At 47.1% G+C, this 16828-nt stretch overlaps 1 protein-coding gene across 1 annotated transcript; it reads right to left on the bottom strand.

The window, feature by feature from the left end:
• Nucleotides 1-7005: 7005 nt before the first annotated feature.
• GINS3 (GINS complex subunit 3) lies at nucleotides 7006-12249 on the bottom strand. The gene is made up of 3 exons (XM_079315871.1): nucleotides 12023-12249; nucleotides 11277-11510; nucleotides 7006-8836 (listed from the first exon to the last, which is right to left on the bottom strand). Exons 1-3 carry the CDS (start codon nucleotides 12194-12196, stop codon nucleotides 8606-8608), a joined length of 639 nt encoding a protein of 212 aa, XP_079171997.1. The 5' UTR covers nucleotides 12197-12249; the 3' UTR covers nucleotides 7006-8605.
• Between the last annotated feature and the right edge of the window lie 4579 nt (nucleotides 12250-16828).

The raw sequence follows: 16828 nt of genomic DNA on the forward strand, positions 1-16828 counted from the left end.
TGAGAATGTGACTGGTGGCTGTGGGGATGTGCTGGTGCTGAGGGAGAGGTGTCTTCCAGGTAAAGCTGTTCTGTGGGCATGGGATCACTTGCTGGAGGCTTGACCATAGTGAGGGGGGTCTTGGGCTTGAGGCAGCAGTGCTGGAGTACCAGCTGTTGGTGATGGGCCCCATCCTGCATCCCACCTTGGCTGGACATCCCACCCCTAGGGCAGGCACAATCTGCCTCAGCCTTTCATCCACAGGGCAGCAAAAAGCCCACACCTTGCTGGCTCCAAAATAATCAGAGTCAGAATGACAGCAGGGCAATTAGATCTTAAGTGCCTCAAAAGAGACACCTCAAACCCTGCCCAGAGGTCCCAGATAGGTACCAGGGTGGGTTGGTACCCCCAGAAATGCTGGGTTCATGCAGGGCTGCACCATGGCACTGCCTGTGCATGAGCTGAGGGCTCAGGCTGGGGACAGGGACAGGGACACAGGCAGGAGCCAGCCCTGCTGCTCCCATCCTGACACCACACATTCCACTGAAGCTGCCTGGGAAGGTAAAATCCTGCAGGGAGCTCAGCATCCTCTCCCTGCAACACAGCCCACAAGACCAGGATGGGAGCAGAGGCTCTGTGACCTGGCACAGGGCAGAGCAGTGCTGTGCCCTGTGTGCCCCACAAAGCATGTGCTGGGGCTGGCGAGCTGCCCGTCCCCCCTGGCTGCCTCCTGCCCTCCAAACACAGGGCTACCAGTAATTTTCCATCCTGGCTGTGAGCTCTGCCCTAACGAGATGTTCTCCTATGTCCCTCTAATAGGGCTGGGACCCATTCAAGTTTCTCTGTTCATTCAGACCCTGAATCCCCCCTGTTTTGCTGCTCAAGCTCTGCAGGACAGCTGCTCCTCTGAGCCCTGTTCCTCACAGTGCTCACAGCCCCTTTGCCTCAGGGCAATGAGATGATTTTGTCCAAAAGCCAGGAAAAAAAAAATAAAAATACCAACAACCAGCCAAGAAAAATTCTCATGGCTCAGCTGCACTGGGGCCAGGAACAAGGCAGCCCTGGGGACTTCGCCCTCAGCCATTTCCAAAGCTGCCTCTGCACAGGCACCTCTGCCTGGAATTGAAGGTCTGGATCCCTCAGCTGCACGGATTGGCTGAACACATCAGAGTAAAGTTGATTTCCAAAGGAAGGCACCAGTCCTGGAGCACTGTGCCTGCAGTGTGTGTGCAGCACTGCGCTGCCTTCAACTCCTTCTTGCAATGAAGCTGCTCAACCCTGACCTCAATTTAGGCATTCACTCTGTGGGCCTGGAGAAACACCACCAGCAGGAGACACCTCCTCAGAGGGAGAGTTCCCTGCCCATGTCTCTGGAGCCAGCCCTCCATCCCTTGCTGCCTCCTCCCAGCCACAGGAGCCGGCAGCAGCACTGCCCCTGCCCACCGTGCTGTTCTGCCACGGCCTCTTTTCAGAGCCAAGCCAGGCTTTAAATAAATACCTGTCAGCAGAGCCCAGCCGGGTGCTCAGTGATGGCATGTGTGTGTTTAGCAGGTTGATAGGCGTGAGACAAGAGCAGAGACAGCAGGGGCTCTTTTCTCAGAGGCCAGAGGCTGGCACATTCTCAAAGGCAGCATTAATCAGCATTTTCAACTGCACAGCACCTGTCACAACACAGCAAAGTTGCCCACTCACCTTCCCTTGGAGGATGGAATAATGCCATTTCCAAGGGCTGACCTCTCTAGCTGCAAGCTGCTGGGATGCTTTAGGGGGAGGGTGATAGATTGGGAACACTAAACTTCTATTCTCAGAGTTTCTACACTTCCCCAGTCCCCACCACCTGCAGTCCCTCCTCCTTGATGGTCAAGAAAACCTTCACAGAAGCAGCCCAACACCCAGCTCCCATTGCCTTGCACCCCACCAGCTCTGCCCCTGACCTTCTCCTTGGCCCTCAGCTGATCAATACCTCTAGCTCTGATCCATCAATCCTAACGATTTCATCCCACTTCTCACTAATGCACTCTCTTGTGATGCTGCCTTTGGGCCATGGACCTGGCAGATGCTGGGAGAGAGGCAGAGGGCTGGCAAAAGGCATGTCACTGCTGTCCCAGGACAGCACATTGACTCTGAAACACCAACCTCTCTCACTTCCTGAGGCAAGTCTTCACCTCTTCCTCCCATGGTTCTTGGCTCACTGGACAACCACAAACCTCCCTCCCTCAGCTCTGCAGCTCCCTGCACACTCATCCTCTCTTTCCCTTCTTAGCTCTGTGCCCCTGTAGATGCCTAAGACAAAACCAAGATGAAGTCCCTAAACTGGTCTGGGGAGAGCTGGATACCAGGTGCTGCCCTTGCCTGTGCATCTTCCCACCTCAAGGGCTTTAAATCCTATCCTTGTATCACCCAGCCCTGGAAAGAGTGGTTTGCACCAGTGAGTGCCAGATATCCACCCAAACCCACTTCTCTCGGAGTCTCCATGTGCTCCTGAGTCAGGGTGTTGCACATCCTGGGAGTAAAATGCCCCCCTGACATGGCTGCTGGCTGTGTGACCGTGCTGCTGCTTTACAGCTGATCCTGGCAGGGCTCCTGGAGCCCCATCCCAGGGCTGGGTGCACCAAACAAGGAGCTCTGGCCCATCCTGGCACTGACCTTCACTGCAAATCCAGTCACACGCACCCCATCAATAACTAAGCACAAGATAACAAAATGAGCTGTCACAGCCAATTAACATGCTGAGCTTAATCGGCTTGTGGGCTTTCAGGGTGGAGGTAAGGGGCTGGCTCCAGGCTGGAAGGGCCAGAGGGAGGCAGGGTGAGGCATTTCATGGATTGCAGCCACCCCTCTCTGCTGGCTCCCTGGACCAAGAGCCAGGGGAGGGAGGCCAGGGCAGTGCTCCCTGACAGCCGTGGGATCATCTCAGGGTGTGTGGACAGCCCAGCCCGGGCAGGGCCAGCAGAGGGTGACTGCTGTCAGACACCCCACACAGGGCTGTAGCTCCCAGGCAGAACTCCTGCTAGGAGAGCAGCCAGCACAAATGCCAAACCCAAAAGGCTTCCACTTAAAGCCAGGAGGGATCTCAATGGCTGTCACCGAGAGCCTCTCAATTAATTAGCATCCTGCTGATTCTACAATTGAGGTGATTGCTAAGGAGATTAAATCGGTCTCTGCCATAAAGCAGATGCTGTTCCCAAAGCTTGATTTGCAGTGATTTTCTTTTCCTCGAGCCTTTTTCCTGCTCTGTTGACTCAGCTGAAGCCCCAGGGTGCTGGGTGCAGCCAGGACACAGCAGAGCTCCAGAGATGAGGGTGGGACCACTCAGTTAAATGTCACTGCACGCCCCGGGGGGCTCACTTGGAAAGTGCTGTGTGAATCCAGAGCAGTGCTGGGTGAACAGAGCCTGGCCATCCAGGGAGGCTGTGATCTGCCTGCATCAGCAGGACAGGCTCAGGGGCAGCCAGAGCTGCATTTGTGCACCTGAGAGCCCAAACTGAAAGGAAAAATAACAGCTCAGCCTCTGGGCAGAGCCTAGTAAATCCACCACGACTGCATTAAACCCTGCTGATTTGGTGCAAACTTGGAGTAACCCCAAATGCACAGGGGCAGTACAACAGAGTACAGCCCTGCCCAGGAGGCTTGGCTCCACTCCACCAGCACTCCCGGGGTCTCCACCAGCACAGCTGAGGAGAGGGAGGACTTCTCTGGAAGACTTTGCAAAGGGTGTGCTGCCCAGGGGCTGTCCATGGCTTCTTCCCTCATCTCTGATGCCTAGAGAGGGTACTAGAACAGAGGCTAGACACTGTCAAAGGAACAAAGTAGGTATTTATTAAAAATGCCTTTATTAAAAAGAGCCAGCCATGGCTTTGTCCAACATGGACCCAAGATGCACAACATGCCAAGGGTCTTCACACTTTTGTAAGTTTTGATCCATTTACATATTGGGGTTCATTGTCCAATTCCAGGTCCAGGTTATGCAGTCCCATCCCCACCCACCCCCAGACTGCTCTCCTCAATCTGCTGCTGTTTGCACTTTTTGGGGCCTGAAGCTGCAGCAGTGTCCTTGGTTCTCAGGCTGGAAAAGGATTGTTTTGTCTGACTGAACTGTGAGGAGAACTTGCTAACACTTTATATGAAGTTCAGAGTTATATACTAATGCAGTACAGAATCTGGAAAATATGAAAGCTGAAACTTAAGGCATCAACCCCAGCAGAGAAATGGCCATTCAGCCACCCATTGACAGAAAGAACACTTAGGAAAGGAGCTGCAGGATGTCGACTGAACAGCCAAAAACCTGCAAATCTTTTGTTTGTGAGGTGAAGAAGAAAAACTCATCTTAAATCTTTGCTGTGATGGGAGCCTGTGTGCAAAGACAGACCCACTCTGCCCACGATGGTCCCACAGCAAGAGAAATAAGCACATGTGAGAGTTGCTTTGGTTGTACTTGGATTACTGCAACTTCTTCCCTGCTTCCTCCCATGTGCATTGCTGCCAAGTCTCACAGCCACCTCCTCACTCCACTTTTGCTCTAATGCTTGAGGAAAAAACAAGCCACACAAGCTTTTGGCATTTGGCAGCTTCTTGGTCTGAAGGGGAAAATTGTCTTTTATGTTACCAAGGGTTTGTGAGGGCTTGTCACATTCCTCCTCTGCTTTCCCTGAGGAGAACCCAGGGCCCTCAAGGGACCAACAGGACAGCTAGAGACAAGCTGAGACTCCTGTTTTCAACCTCTTTCATTTCTGCCCTTTTTTTGTATCACAGCATCACAACAGAAATGGAACAGCACCATTGAGACCCTCAGGAGACATCCCCTTACCACTGCCCATTTCTAGACAGAGAAATCCAAGGAGGCTTAATCTGGGACTGTCTTTAGGGCTGCAGTTTCTCAAACTCATCTGCAGGCAAACTGGGATTCCTTATTTCCTGTCCCTCTATGCTCCTCACCCCCCAAACCCTGCTCACTCCAGCTGCTGCCTTGTGCCTTGTTTCGACCCAGCAGCAGAAAAGTGGCTTTTTTCCTACAACAGAGATTTCTGCCTTGCACAGGATTAACTGGGAATCCCAAAGAAGGTGCATTTCCCCAAGGTGTAGGGGAAAAGAGTTACAAGTTACAAAGGCTAAGAAAAGGCAATGGACCAGTGTGTCCTGCCAACCCAGATGGAAAGGATACTGAGGCTGCTGGCCCTGCCTGGCAGCCTGCCATAGGAATAACTCTTCAAAAATAGAAGCACGCTAATCTGAGGAACCTGCTGCTATTGTCAATGACATTAATGAAGTGTTTGGAAAACCAGAACAAATGCCTTGGCTTTTTGGGGCTGTGCCCCTGTAGTTTTCCACACCAGCTGAGCAGTGCTCTTGGGGCTGTCCTGCTCCCCAGAGCAGAGCAAGGAGTGGGCTCTGGGGGCTCCCAGCAAGCCTGGCCAGCCCTCAGGGAAGAGGCTCCCCAGAGCAATTTCCACTGGGAAACAAAGCCCAGTGTGCCCAGGGGAGGTGGAAGCTCACTGTCTCCTCTCCCTTCTTGTTTTCATTCCTTGTCTCAAGCCCCCTCTGGGTTCTTTTTCATCTCTATGGTTCAGGACCTGTGGGATGGCAAATTTCTCCCTGGCAGATGGTTTTGGATTCCACAGCTTTCTCACCACTTCCCTCCTTCTGCAGCAGTCAGTAATCCTTCATTTTCATTGCCAACCATGACATCCACTCTTCGTGTATGTTCTCATCTAGGACAAGGTAGCACAACCTACCAAACCCAGATTTCAATTAAAATTTTGAATGAAGCTTTTTTTTGCAGTTGATTACCCAAAAATCAGTAGAAAAATCACTGGTTGAACATCAGAACAGCTTGTGCTCCCAACTCAGGCAAGTGCCATTGTGTCTCTCATAAAAATAACACGTGGTGTTACCGTATGTCAGTTCCCAGAACACTTCTTGTTGCTGCTCAAATTTTGCCTATTTTTACCCTTGATTGCAATACTGTAAAATGTGTCTATGGACAGCTTTGTCATAAACATCAGCAGCCTTTCAGTTTAAAAGCTGTGGAGAAATAAAACTTAAAATCCTATTCAGACCTTTCTTGGGTAGTTCTGTAATGAAGATTTATTGTACCATACTGAAAACACACAAATTCAAACTCCTCTAACTTAAAGCTTGCTGCAGTGGCAAGGAAAAGGACAGCTGTGTTCACAAAAATAAAGAGCACTCTTGTTCTTCTGGACAGAAAAAGCTAACCAAGATTTACTAACCCAATACTGTAATTTAAAATTACAGGATCAGATTTTTTTAAGGGTCTTAAAAGGTTACTACAAGTGGCATTGCCTTCTTACAAAAAGCCAGTTACATTGAAGACTACTTCAGAGATTTTTTTTTCTCCCTGCTCTGAAGGCTGTTGCACAAAATGTTGGCAAGTGAGCAAATTTCTGCTTGGAATTTGCATCCAGCAGTAGAGAAGAAAAATGTCCTTACAAATGCAAGAAAATTAGCTTGGATAGTCACCAAAACCAGTCCAGAAATTGATGGAACTCATGATTTTGGTTATAAAGCAGCTACATCCCAAAGCCAACATCTCAGTAAAATAATATTTCCAATTGAAAGATACTTCTTGTCACAGATGGACTTCAACTTGCTCCCCTTGCAGCACTGATCACAGCTCTGCCATGGTACATGAAGTGTTCACCACAGTGCAGAATCTGGATACAGACAGCCAATTCCCACTTCCCACCACCACTACAACAAAGCTGAGGTAACAGGGAATCATCCCAACTCATCTGATGTTCCTAAAAATGCAATTAATTAAAACAACAGGTTACTGATTGGCTGGCAGGGTCTCTGCCAAACCTGTGCAAGCTGCCAGTCCCCACCTGGGCTAAGTCAGACAGGAACTATTTCTACACAGGCACAACTGCACAAATTAGCTCCTGACCACATCATCAGTAAGAGCAGAGGGATTATCTATCATGGCCACACTTTTGTAGAGACCTGGACTATCCCATTTGATTTATCTGCTGCAGCACAATTAACAGACTTTTCACATTATGAGCATTCCCTTACAGAACATTTATTCAAGATAAAAATCCAGAAATGGACAATTGACAAGTGCATAAGCCATTATGTGCCATTAAGTCATTAAGTGCAGCAGCATTCCATCCTGCACATACTTGGAATACTTTGTCAGGCAAGCTTCCAACCAGTCTCCTGTGGCAGGACAGCTGGCCCTGTGCAGCTGAGGGGGAGGCACCAAGACACACCACTGTCCCCTCTCAGCACCTCCACAGGCTGAGCTTGAACATCTCTGGCCACAGAATGGCCCTTTGTGCTCCAGGTCTTGTTTGAAGCATCCAATATCCAGGTGCATCTGCCAGTCCAGTAACAGCTCCTCTGAGACTTGGATCTTGCTGTCACCACCCAGGGGTTCCCACAGAAGTGGAAGTGCTCAGCAGCATCAGGATGCAGCTCCTCTGCTGAGTTTCTCCACAAGGTCCCCCTTCAGAAACACCTGTAAGATGTGTAATACTGCTCCCAAAGGACAACCATCCTGATCACTGCAGAACTACAGAGATAACCATGTCTTCTGTCTCCAGTCCAATGGGACTTGAGATGATCTAGGTTTAAGGGCATCCACATCCACACTGTGCTGTTCAGCAAATCCCAAATCCTGTCATTCCTACTGGCAAGGATATTTACCAGGACCATATTCCTAGATTCATTTGGATGGATCAGAAGGAAGGAAACTCAGTTCATTTGTTCTGTCCGTTCTACTCACCAAATTTAGAAATCAGAAGAATTTCTCATGGAGAAACAAATATCTCAAAGGCTGATAATGGGGCAGTTTCCACTGAAGTTTCAGCTTTTGATCTGGTCCAGACTTTTATTCTTTGCTGCCTTCTGTTTCCTCCTCTGTAGAACACCCATCACACAGATCAAGCACAAAAGCCACAGGCATCAAACAAGAACACTTTTTACTGCAGAGCACCAAGGTCACAAGGGCCAAAAGGAAAAGAGAGGACAAGGCAATACCAGACCTGTGCAGCCACTTGCTGTGTGGGTTTGAGGAGGTATTTCTCTCCAGGGCACTGGCACTGTGTACAGGAGTCAGCAAAGAAAAACATTCCTGCCTCACAAAGAGTTTCACCTCAGTGTATAAGAAATGAAAAAAAATTATTGCTGTATCACAATTTTTCCACATCACTGGGTCTCTCTAAAGAACAGAGAACTTGGAAACAGATGTTCACAGAATTAACAACTGTTTCCAGGAGGTTGGGATGGGAAGGACAAGATGAAAAATAGAAATTACACTTCTTTCCAGATCTGGTACTGTAAATACCAATTTGGAGCAATAATTAGTATTTATTACCCTTTTACAAAACCCTCCCATAGCCTTTCAGCCACCTAGCAAACACTTCAGCTGCAAGTCCTCAGGAGTGCTATGAGTAAGGTGTAAAGCTGTTCAGTGGTGTGATCTAGTTTTTGTACCCTTGCCCTCTGCCTTTACAATTTTCATTAGTCTTATCCAAAGCTGTTACAGAGACGAATTCCCATTAATGGACAGGGAGCCAGTCCTTCCCTAAACTGATTCATTTTTCTTTTTTACAACAGGCTGTAAATCTGTGTCCCCCACTGTAACTTCATATTCTTCAGGTCTCTAACCATCCACTTCTGCGAGCTTTCTTTTCCCATAGTTCTGCACCAGACTGGAAGCTGTGATTTGAGAAGCCTGTCCCTTTTCCCAGCACTGGAAGTCATTCAGCCCTTTCTGGCCCACCTGAAAGAGAGCCCTTTCCAGCTCATCCAGGCGAGCCACCAGTGCCGAGGTGTCCTCGTTGTAGGCGTTCTGCGAGGAGTCCATGATGCGGCGGAATCGGGCAACGAACGTCTGAAGAGAACAAGGGGGTCACTGACAGGTGACACAGAGCCACCCCCAGCTCAAACCTGCAGGCCTGAGCTCTCAAAAATGAAAAGCCAAAGGTTTAGGCTCCTGCTCACAACAAGCCAAGGGTCTACAGCCAGCACAGTGCCTGTTCAGTTGGCTACAAAGATAAAACCACTTCTTGCCTGAGCTGGGACAGCAAATGCCTGATACCGGCTGGGAAGCAAACAGAGAATTGGATTTTGGCTGCTTCTTCACAACAAGCTTGAGGAGACCACAGAATACAACACAATTATGCCTCACTTCTCAAGCAATCATTGCTTCAGAGAAGGAGGAATGGACCTCATGCCACAGCACCTGCTGCAGAAACATACAAGCTGCAAGTTGTGAACGTTCTGGAAGTTAAGCCAAACTGCTGCTGAAAAGCATTCAGGATGCTAGAAAAACACCTAACCATGAAAAAGGTGAAAAACCAAACCAATCTACAACTTTTAAATAGCATTTTGAAAAGCTAAGCATCAAGATGTAGTTAAGGCATTTTGTTTTCGTCTCTACCTTTGCTTTTGGGAACTGGGAAAAAAAAGGGTCAGATCTCTTTGAAAATTGTGCTTTGTTATTTCAGAAGCTGATTTCAGAATCATCAGAACTTATAGGATAAAGTAATAGGTTAAATAAGGATAAACTTAGAGGTTTTTAAGTCAGCACAACTCCCTTCTTGTTTGCTTTTAAAAAGAGAAAACAAACCTGGCATGCTTTGATTTTTCTGTCAATAAGTAATGAGTTCTACTGTGGCTTTTTTCCCTCAGATGTCCATTAGCAGAAAAATAAAAGACAAGGAAAGGTGTGGGCACCTCCTCAATACACATGTTCAGTGGAAAACTCCAAGAAAGCAGCAGCACTTTAAAGCCTCTCTGCATCAGCCTTAATGTAAAGCACAGAGAAAGGAAAAAAATGCAATTAAAATCATCCCAGCCCACTTAGAGACCTGGCTGAAGAGGTCTCAGAGCTGTTAGTGGTTACATTTAAAAGCTCAGGAAGACTGATGTCCGGAAACAGACAAAGATGACATCTATCTTTTAAAAGAGAAAGGGGAGAGGAGAAAGGAAGAGCCAGGGAATTATAAATCCATCAGCATCAGTTCCTGGAAGCAAACTGGAATGAAGAATAGAGAAACTTCTGCAAGACAATAAAAGAATCACAGCCATCATGGACTTGCCAAGAACAAACTCCCAGAGCCCAGCCTGGTTTCCTGCTAGGGCAGGATGCCAGGCTCTGCACAGGCAGGAAAAGCAGCAGAGGGCTATCTGTCAGAGGGCAGACTTAGCCAGACCACCCAAAGATGGTCAGCAGAGACAGCCATCATCCACAATTCAGGAGGGAAGAACACTGAGTGAAGCTCCACTGGGGTCTCTGTGGGACAAACTACTGTTTGAGATGTTAATTAATGAGCTCACTAAAGGAAGAGAAGCTGTGCTTATTAAATCAACAAGCAACATGCAGGAGAAGGAGGAGAAGGGATGACTACAGCATGTCAGGGAGCAGAACTCTTAATTCTTAATAATCCTAACTAACTAGAAAGATGGTGTGAAAACAATAGGATGTCATTCACCCAGGACTAACAGAAGGTTTTACATTAGGGCAGAAATAGTACAAAGTCAGGAAATTATTTGTTTGCAGATGCAACCTGTACCATCTCACTGTGGACTGCAAAGCAAACACAGATCCATGTGACTGCATTGTGACAAACCAGATGCTGCACCAAGATGAGCCAAGAGCATCACAGCCACACAAAACTCACAAAGTAATCCTTTTGTCTTCATCAGCACAAGTCCTGAGCATGAGACTGCACTGCTGTTCAGGGCATGGCACAGTGGATGCAGAGCCACTGGAGAGGCACCAGCAGTGCACAATGAGGGCAGTCAGAGGGCAGGAAGCATGACCCATAGAGAAATATCAAATGAACTGGGACTGCTGCAGGAAGGAAGAGAATAATCTGTCCTCAGCATTTACTTTGAATGAGACAAACAGAACAGAGCTTGTATTGCTGTGAAGGAGCTTTGGTTCAGACATTGGAGCAAACCTCCTAAGGTGAGGCTGGGGAGGCATTGAAAGAGATTGCCCAGAGCAGTGTGAGGTCTCTGCATTAGAGAGATTTAAAGACAGGCATAGTTAAATAATCTTACATCTCCTCCAGTCCTGTTTTACAGGATTTTATGAAATACTATATTTATAGTGTGGAAACACCAAGCTAAAATTACACTCCTGGATGCACAGTGGAGGCTTCCAGCACCACCCTGTGCAGCTGCCAAGAGGGTCATCCATGTTCAGTCCAGAAATCATTTGGATTAAATCACGATATTTTTCCTGAAGACTGCTAAGCAGCTGGGAACAAAAGGAAGACAGAAAAATGCAGATCTAAATTTCAAGACCTGATTCAGATACTTGCCTGCAGAATACTCTGAGCTATCTCAGGATTCTCTGGATTCTCAAAATTCAGGAGCTGTGAGCCAAATCCATAATAGTAGGGCCCCATTTTATGCAGATCAACCACATTGGCATCAGCACTGAATATTGTCCTCCAGGCTTCCCTGTAAATCTTTGGCAGTTCCACAGAGATGATTCTCCTTTTGCTGTCATACAGCCCCTTAGCAAGCCACAGGGGGATTTCCAGCTTTGATCCCTGGAGGAACAGGAAAGCCAAAAGTTATCCTTGCCATGAAAGTACACCTGAAGCAGCCCCAAAGACATAGAATGAACTTTATTAATGAAGATCCAGCATTACAAAAAGTCACTTTTGTTTTCAGAACAGTCCTCCGTGACTGTAGCATAACTAGACACACTTTAGAGGCCATATTACAGCAAGACTCAGAAAGTGGGCTTTTATTGATGCTCTACGGCTTAATAATTGTTAGCTGATGAAACAGCATGAGAAAAACAAGACGGAAAGAAGAAAAAAAAATAAACAAGCAGGAAAAGTGTATATAATAAAGCAAAAATAGCTTTAGGGAAGTTACCGGAGAGCATCATTGCAGTGACCATGAGGAGAGGGCGGCCGGGCCTGGCAGCCGAGACAGGAGGTGGGGGCAGAGCCCCCCGCGCCCGTCCCCTGCCCAGAGGGACAGGCCCGTGTCCCAAGTGCCGGGTCCCCTCCCCAGAGCGACATTCGCGTGTCCCGTGTCCCCTCCCCGTTACCTCCGGGATGGACTCGGCGCTCCCCACGCCCTGGCCCAGCAGCAGGGCCAGGCGCGGCAGCGCGGTCTCGGCGCGCCCCGGCAGCTTCTCCTGCGACATCAGGATATCGTCCAGCGAGAGGAAATTCTCCTCCATGCCCAGCCCGGGGCCCACGGGGAAATACGCCTCGGCCATGGCCCGGCCGCGGCTCCCGCCAGCCCGTGAGGCGCCGCCCGCCAGCGGCACCGCGCATGCGCCGGGCCCGGCCCGCGCTGCGGGGGAGCGCGAGCGGGGATCGGGGTCGGGATCGGGGAGAGGGATCGGGATCGGGATCGGGATCGGGGATAGGGTTCGGGATCGGCACAGGCACGGGCACCGCGGCCGCCCCTCCGCCGGGCTCGCAGCCGGTGCCGCCCGTCCCCCCGCACCAGCCCGGGCTGCGTTAGAGAGGGGTCTCTGAGTCATGAGGGGTGAACACACTGAGATTGGGTTTGCGGGGAAATTCCTCTCTGAGACCCTGGCACAGGTTGCCCACAGGAGCAGCTGTGGGTGCCCCATCCCTGGAAGTGTGCAAGGGCAGGTCGGACGGGGTTTGGAGCAGCCGGGGGTAGTGGAAGGTGTCCCTGTCTGTGTGGGAATAGGATGGGCTCCCAAGTCCCTTCCCACACAAAGCCCTGCAGCGATCCCTGTGTGCGGCAGGGCAGGGGCTGGCTGTCCCCTGAGCCCCGCGGGCTGCGGATGGGGATGCTGCCCCAGCCCGGCCCCCGAAAGAGCTGTTCCATGGCAGGGCTGTTCCCTGCAGCTCCAACACCTCCATCCTCAGGGGTCTGAAAGCGAAGGAATGCTGCCCGTGGGGTTGGCCGTGCCCAGGTTTCTCCTTGGCAATTGAGGACGTGGCTCAATGGCAGAGCACATGATGGGGCTGATGGATGTGCCTGTGCCAAATGAACTGTGCATACCTTGGGTTTCAAGGGGAGGCTGCAGCCCAAAGTAATTTATTTTAGTGCTGTAATATAAAGAATCAAGTCATGTTTTGATGGCAGAATCAAATTCCCTGGGCTAAATTCTGGGTTTGGTTGTATAAGGTTAAAAGCAGTGGTTATGCCCCATTTTGATCAGAATTTTACTTCATTTTAGAGCCTGATCTTGTGCTCATTGCAAAAAAATTGGCTTTTTTTTCTCATTGTTTTTATTTTTGAAAGTAGTTCATTTTTCATCAGATTAAAATTTTCTTGCTATTCCCTGAGCTGTACATGCTGAAAACATTACTTTTTTTCTATAAACAGTGGTCTATAAAATAACATTTAAATAATATAGTAAATATTTCAGTCTTTGTTCTGCTGAGGAAGGAAAATAAACAATTGAGCAGTGTTGAAACACCTGACAATTTCCCTGAGAAATAATCAGGGAGTTATTTATAGAGGGTTTGATGATGTTTTTAATGACATTTTCAGTCCATGACTAAGGCGTAGCCCAATGCATCTTTAATCATCTGTTAATTCTTACGACCTCAGCATTCTTCCTGCTGCTGTTTGCTCAAGCTGGATCCACTGTGATTTGTTACTGTTTTATCATCATTAATTAGCACGTTGGTACTTTAACATCTTCATCAAAGTCAGACCCATGCAAAATAATAAAATCTGAACCAGTTTATTAAATCTTGTGCTGTTTTATTTCATACTGAGAAACATAAAGCACAGGCAGTGTGGGCTGAGACCTCAGGATGATGTGTTTCCATCACTTCCACGTCCCCTGGGTACCATGGCAGTCTGTGCTGTAAAAATCCAGCCAACAAAGGAGCAGTGAGATTTGGTGAGCTGTGTGAGCAGAAGAAATGTGCCCATGTGTGTTTGTCAGTACACTGCTGATTTCAGTGTCCCCTTTCCCCATTAGTCAGGTGCATTAAATACTGGCAGCAGCTGTAAGGGCAATGCATGCCCCCAGAGAGATTTAATGTAAAGGTCATTTCTTGTAAGATGCTGGATTTTTTTTTCTGTAACATAGAAAACAGTCATTATATTAATTTTAGCAACACTAACTATTGTTTTTGTGGTTTGTTTTTCGGTGGGGTTTTTTCTTTGGTTTTGTTTTTAATGAGAGATTAAGACTCTCTGTTTGGAAAATAAATCCTCCTATCTGTGCGCATTTTCCAGATGAGTTGCAGAGCAATTTCTGAAAGCTCTTTCTAAGGGACAGTTCTGATAAAATTATAATTTGCTGAATTGGATTAGTAAAAGTATTCCCTACTTAATGAGGTTTAGGAAACAAATCTCTCTGCTTAATATGAAAGTGTGAGAAGAGAGAACTATGCAAATGGAATATGCTTTTTCCATGCTGCACAGCTAAGAGATCTGGAAAAAGAAGAAAGAAAAGCACAATTTTCCTATGTCCTGAGATGCCTCAGCCTCCAGTGTGTGACACAAAAATAAGCACCAAGGTGCAGAAAGCCCAAAGTACTGAGTAAAGCTGAAAGAACACAGAGAGAAATATGTTTATATTCACTGTAAAATCAGTTGAAGAATGGTTCTTTTGTGAGAATTTTAAAGAATAATGAGTCTGGTAGACAAAATTATGTCACCACTTTTTGTACTATGATTGCCTTCTCATCCTGAGAAAGGAACCAGGCAGGTTCTTATTCTCGATCACTTGTGTATGAATCTTAGTGTAAAAACAACGAGCATCATAAACCATATTATATTTTCATAAATATGATTTCAAGGCCTTTCTGAAGGAAAAGGAATGTCCTGTGTCATAACTGATATATGCCAAAAACTGAGTAATGACAGAGAAAAGTGTTACAGAATTAAGGCTGAGCTGTGACGAATGAAAACCAAATTACTTTAAGGTACAGTAGAGGATTAGAGCATTGCAAAGTACAGGAAAAAGTAAAATCTTAGAAATTGAGGAACAGCCTGTTACATCTGATCTGGGTACATCTAATACCTCGAATACCACAGAATCCAGCCGATTTAATATCAGATAAATTTGAGGAAGCACGGTTGTTACCTGCTTCTTCCCTGGCCTTTGATCAGAGCAGGCTGATGGCTGTGTGCATTGCAGAGTTGCTGAGCTCTGTCACGTCAGCATCTGCATGGGAGGTGATGGCAGAGGCAGCTGATAGAGCCATCCTGGATAATCTAAATAGCATTAAATATGCCAAGTAAGTCAGCTGAAAGAGCTGCAGGATGCTGATGAGAGAAGGAAGTACCTCTCTTCTTGTGGCCTCTCCTTACCTTACTTTTTAAGGTCAAAGTGGGAGAGGAACCATCAATCTCTACATATTGGATTAAACCACAGCACAAATTAAGGTTAATCTTGAGTCTTTTTCCCCTCTGAGGCAGAGAGGATTACAGAATGATTTGCTTTTCTTATTTGCACGTGTTATCCAGCAATCAGAAATTCTAGGAGGGTTTATTGCTGCCTTATAACATCCCTAGATGAGACATCTGAGGAGCCGGAGTTTGACTGTCTAACCCTGGCCGAAGGATGCTGAGTAGAAAGATGCTGAGGAGTGTGGCGTTCACAGCCCTGAGAGCAGAGCTGGAGGGAGGCAGCACACACTGGAACTCACACCCCTCACCCACAGCCCCGGGCGGAATGTCTGACTTGCTACAGCTAATTATTTACTAAGTAAGTAGCTAATGCTACTTAGCTACTCCTTTCCCTCCTGCAAGTTACACTCAACAAATTTGCATTTCCTAATCAGTTAACTTGCCCGTGGCAGTGGGAGACCTCATTTATAAGTCGTCCTTTGTCTTTGCTACCCCTTTGTTGTGCAAATAGGGGCGTAAAACTCAAGTAAACCAATTGGCTTCAGTAGGATTATCCCGAGGGAGTTGGGTGCTGCGTCATATGAATAAAATCTGCTTTCCAAGGACAAGCTCTGCAGTCCAGCACAGCTTCATTTTTTGAAGGAAAAGGGGTAGCAGCACAAATCAGTAGTTGAACTGAAGAGATAATCACTTCCCTGTTCAATTTATCTGCGAATGTGAGATGTTCAGCAGGAGTAGTAAGGACACACCATTTTCATGTTTACATTTAAAAATACCATTCCTTTCCATGTGGAGGAAGTGTGGAGGATTGTGTCCTCACATATCAACACATATCCTGGATGGGAGAGCAGCCACAGATGAAATTTGGGGATTTAGAGTGACCAAACATCCTATGGGAAGGATTTTTTTTGCTTCCATCTTCCAGTAAGAGTCTCTTAGCCAGAAGGCAGCAGGGAGTCTGGCCAGCTTACACGGTGAATTTCAAAATCTTTTAAACACCTTCTAAAAAAGGAGTATTGAAGTCATAAGATCAAGCAGATGCTATAGCTGGCACTGCAAAAAAATTTCTGAAAGAACATAAACATTTCCAGAATTCCAATATTTTTTTCTCAGCTGTCATTCACTCTGTTATTATGCAGAAGTGGATTCAGCACTTTTCAAGGCTTTTTCAACCATTGTGTAGTTTTTCTGGTAAGTGGAGAGCCACAGTTAAATTAACAGCGGACATTTAAAGAAAGTTTCTTGTTTTAAGGAGTGCTGCCATGTTGCTAAAACTTTTGATGATTTAGTTGGAAATGCTGCCAAAATTTTTGATGTTTCTTCCATTTGGAGTTCCCTAGATGACAATTTGCTATTGTTTTTGTTTAGAAGTGTGGGAAAATTGTAATTGTGATAACCAAGAAATTAAGGAAATTGCTGATGACTGTGCAGAATTGCTGATGACTGTGCAGCAAATTCTAAAGCAGTGACATTTCTCAAACTTTTGGTGTCTCAAGGTGACTGTGATAATGTGAGTAGAAGATTCATGGTATTTTAGTTTCTTTCACATCCTCTC

This window comes from Erithacus rubecula, assembly GCF_903797595.1.
Source record: "Erithacus rubecula genome assembly, chromosome: 12".
NCBI classification, from domain to species: Eukaryota; Metazoa; Chordata; class Aves; order Passeriformes; family Muscicapidae; genus Erithacus; species Erithacus rubecula.

What these genes read in the sequence shown, in the direction of transcription:
- GINS3 (XM_079315871.1), bottom strand. Translation starts at nt 12,196, where the DNA reads ATGGCCGAGGCGTATTTCCCCGTGGGCCCCGGGCTGGGCATGGAGGAG. An exon ending in GCGCCGAGTCCATCCCGGAG is followed by an intron (nt 11,511 to 12,022) that starts GTAACGGGGAGG and finishes CTGTTCCTCCAG; the next exon opens with GGATCAAAGCTGGAAATCCC. An exon ending in TAGCTCAGAGTATTCTGCAG is followed by an intron (nt 8,837 to 11,276) that starts GCAAGTATCTGA and finishes TGTTCTCTTCAG; the next exon opens with ACGTTCGTTGCCCGATTCCG.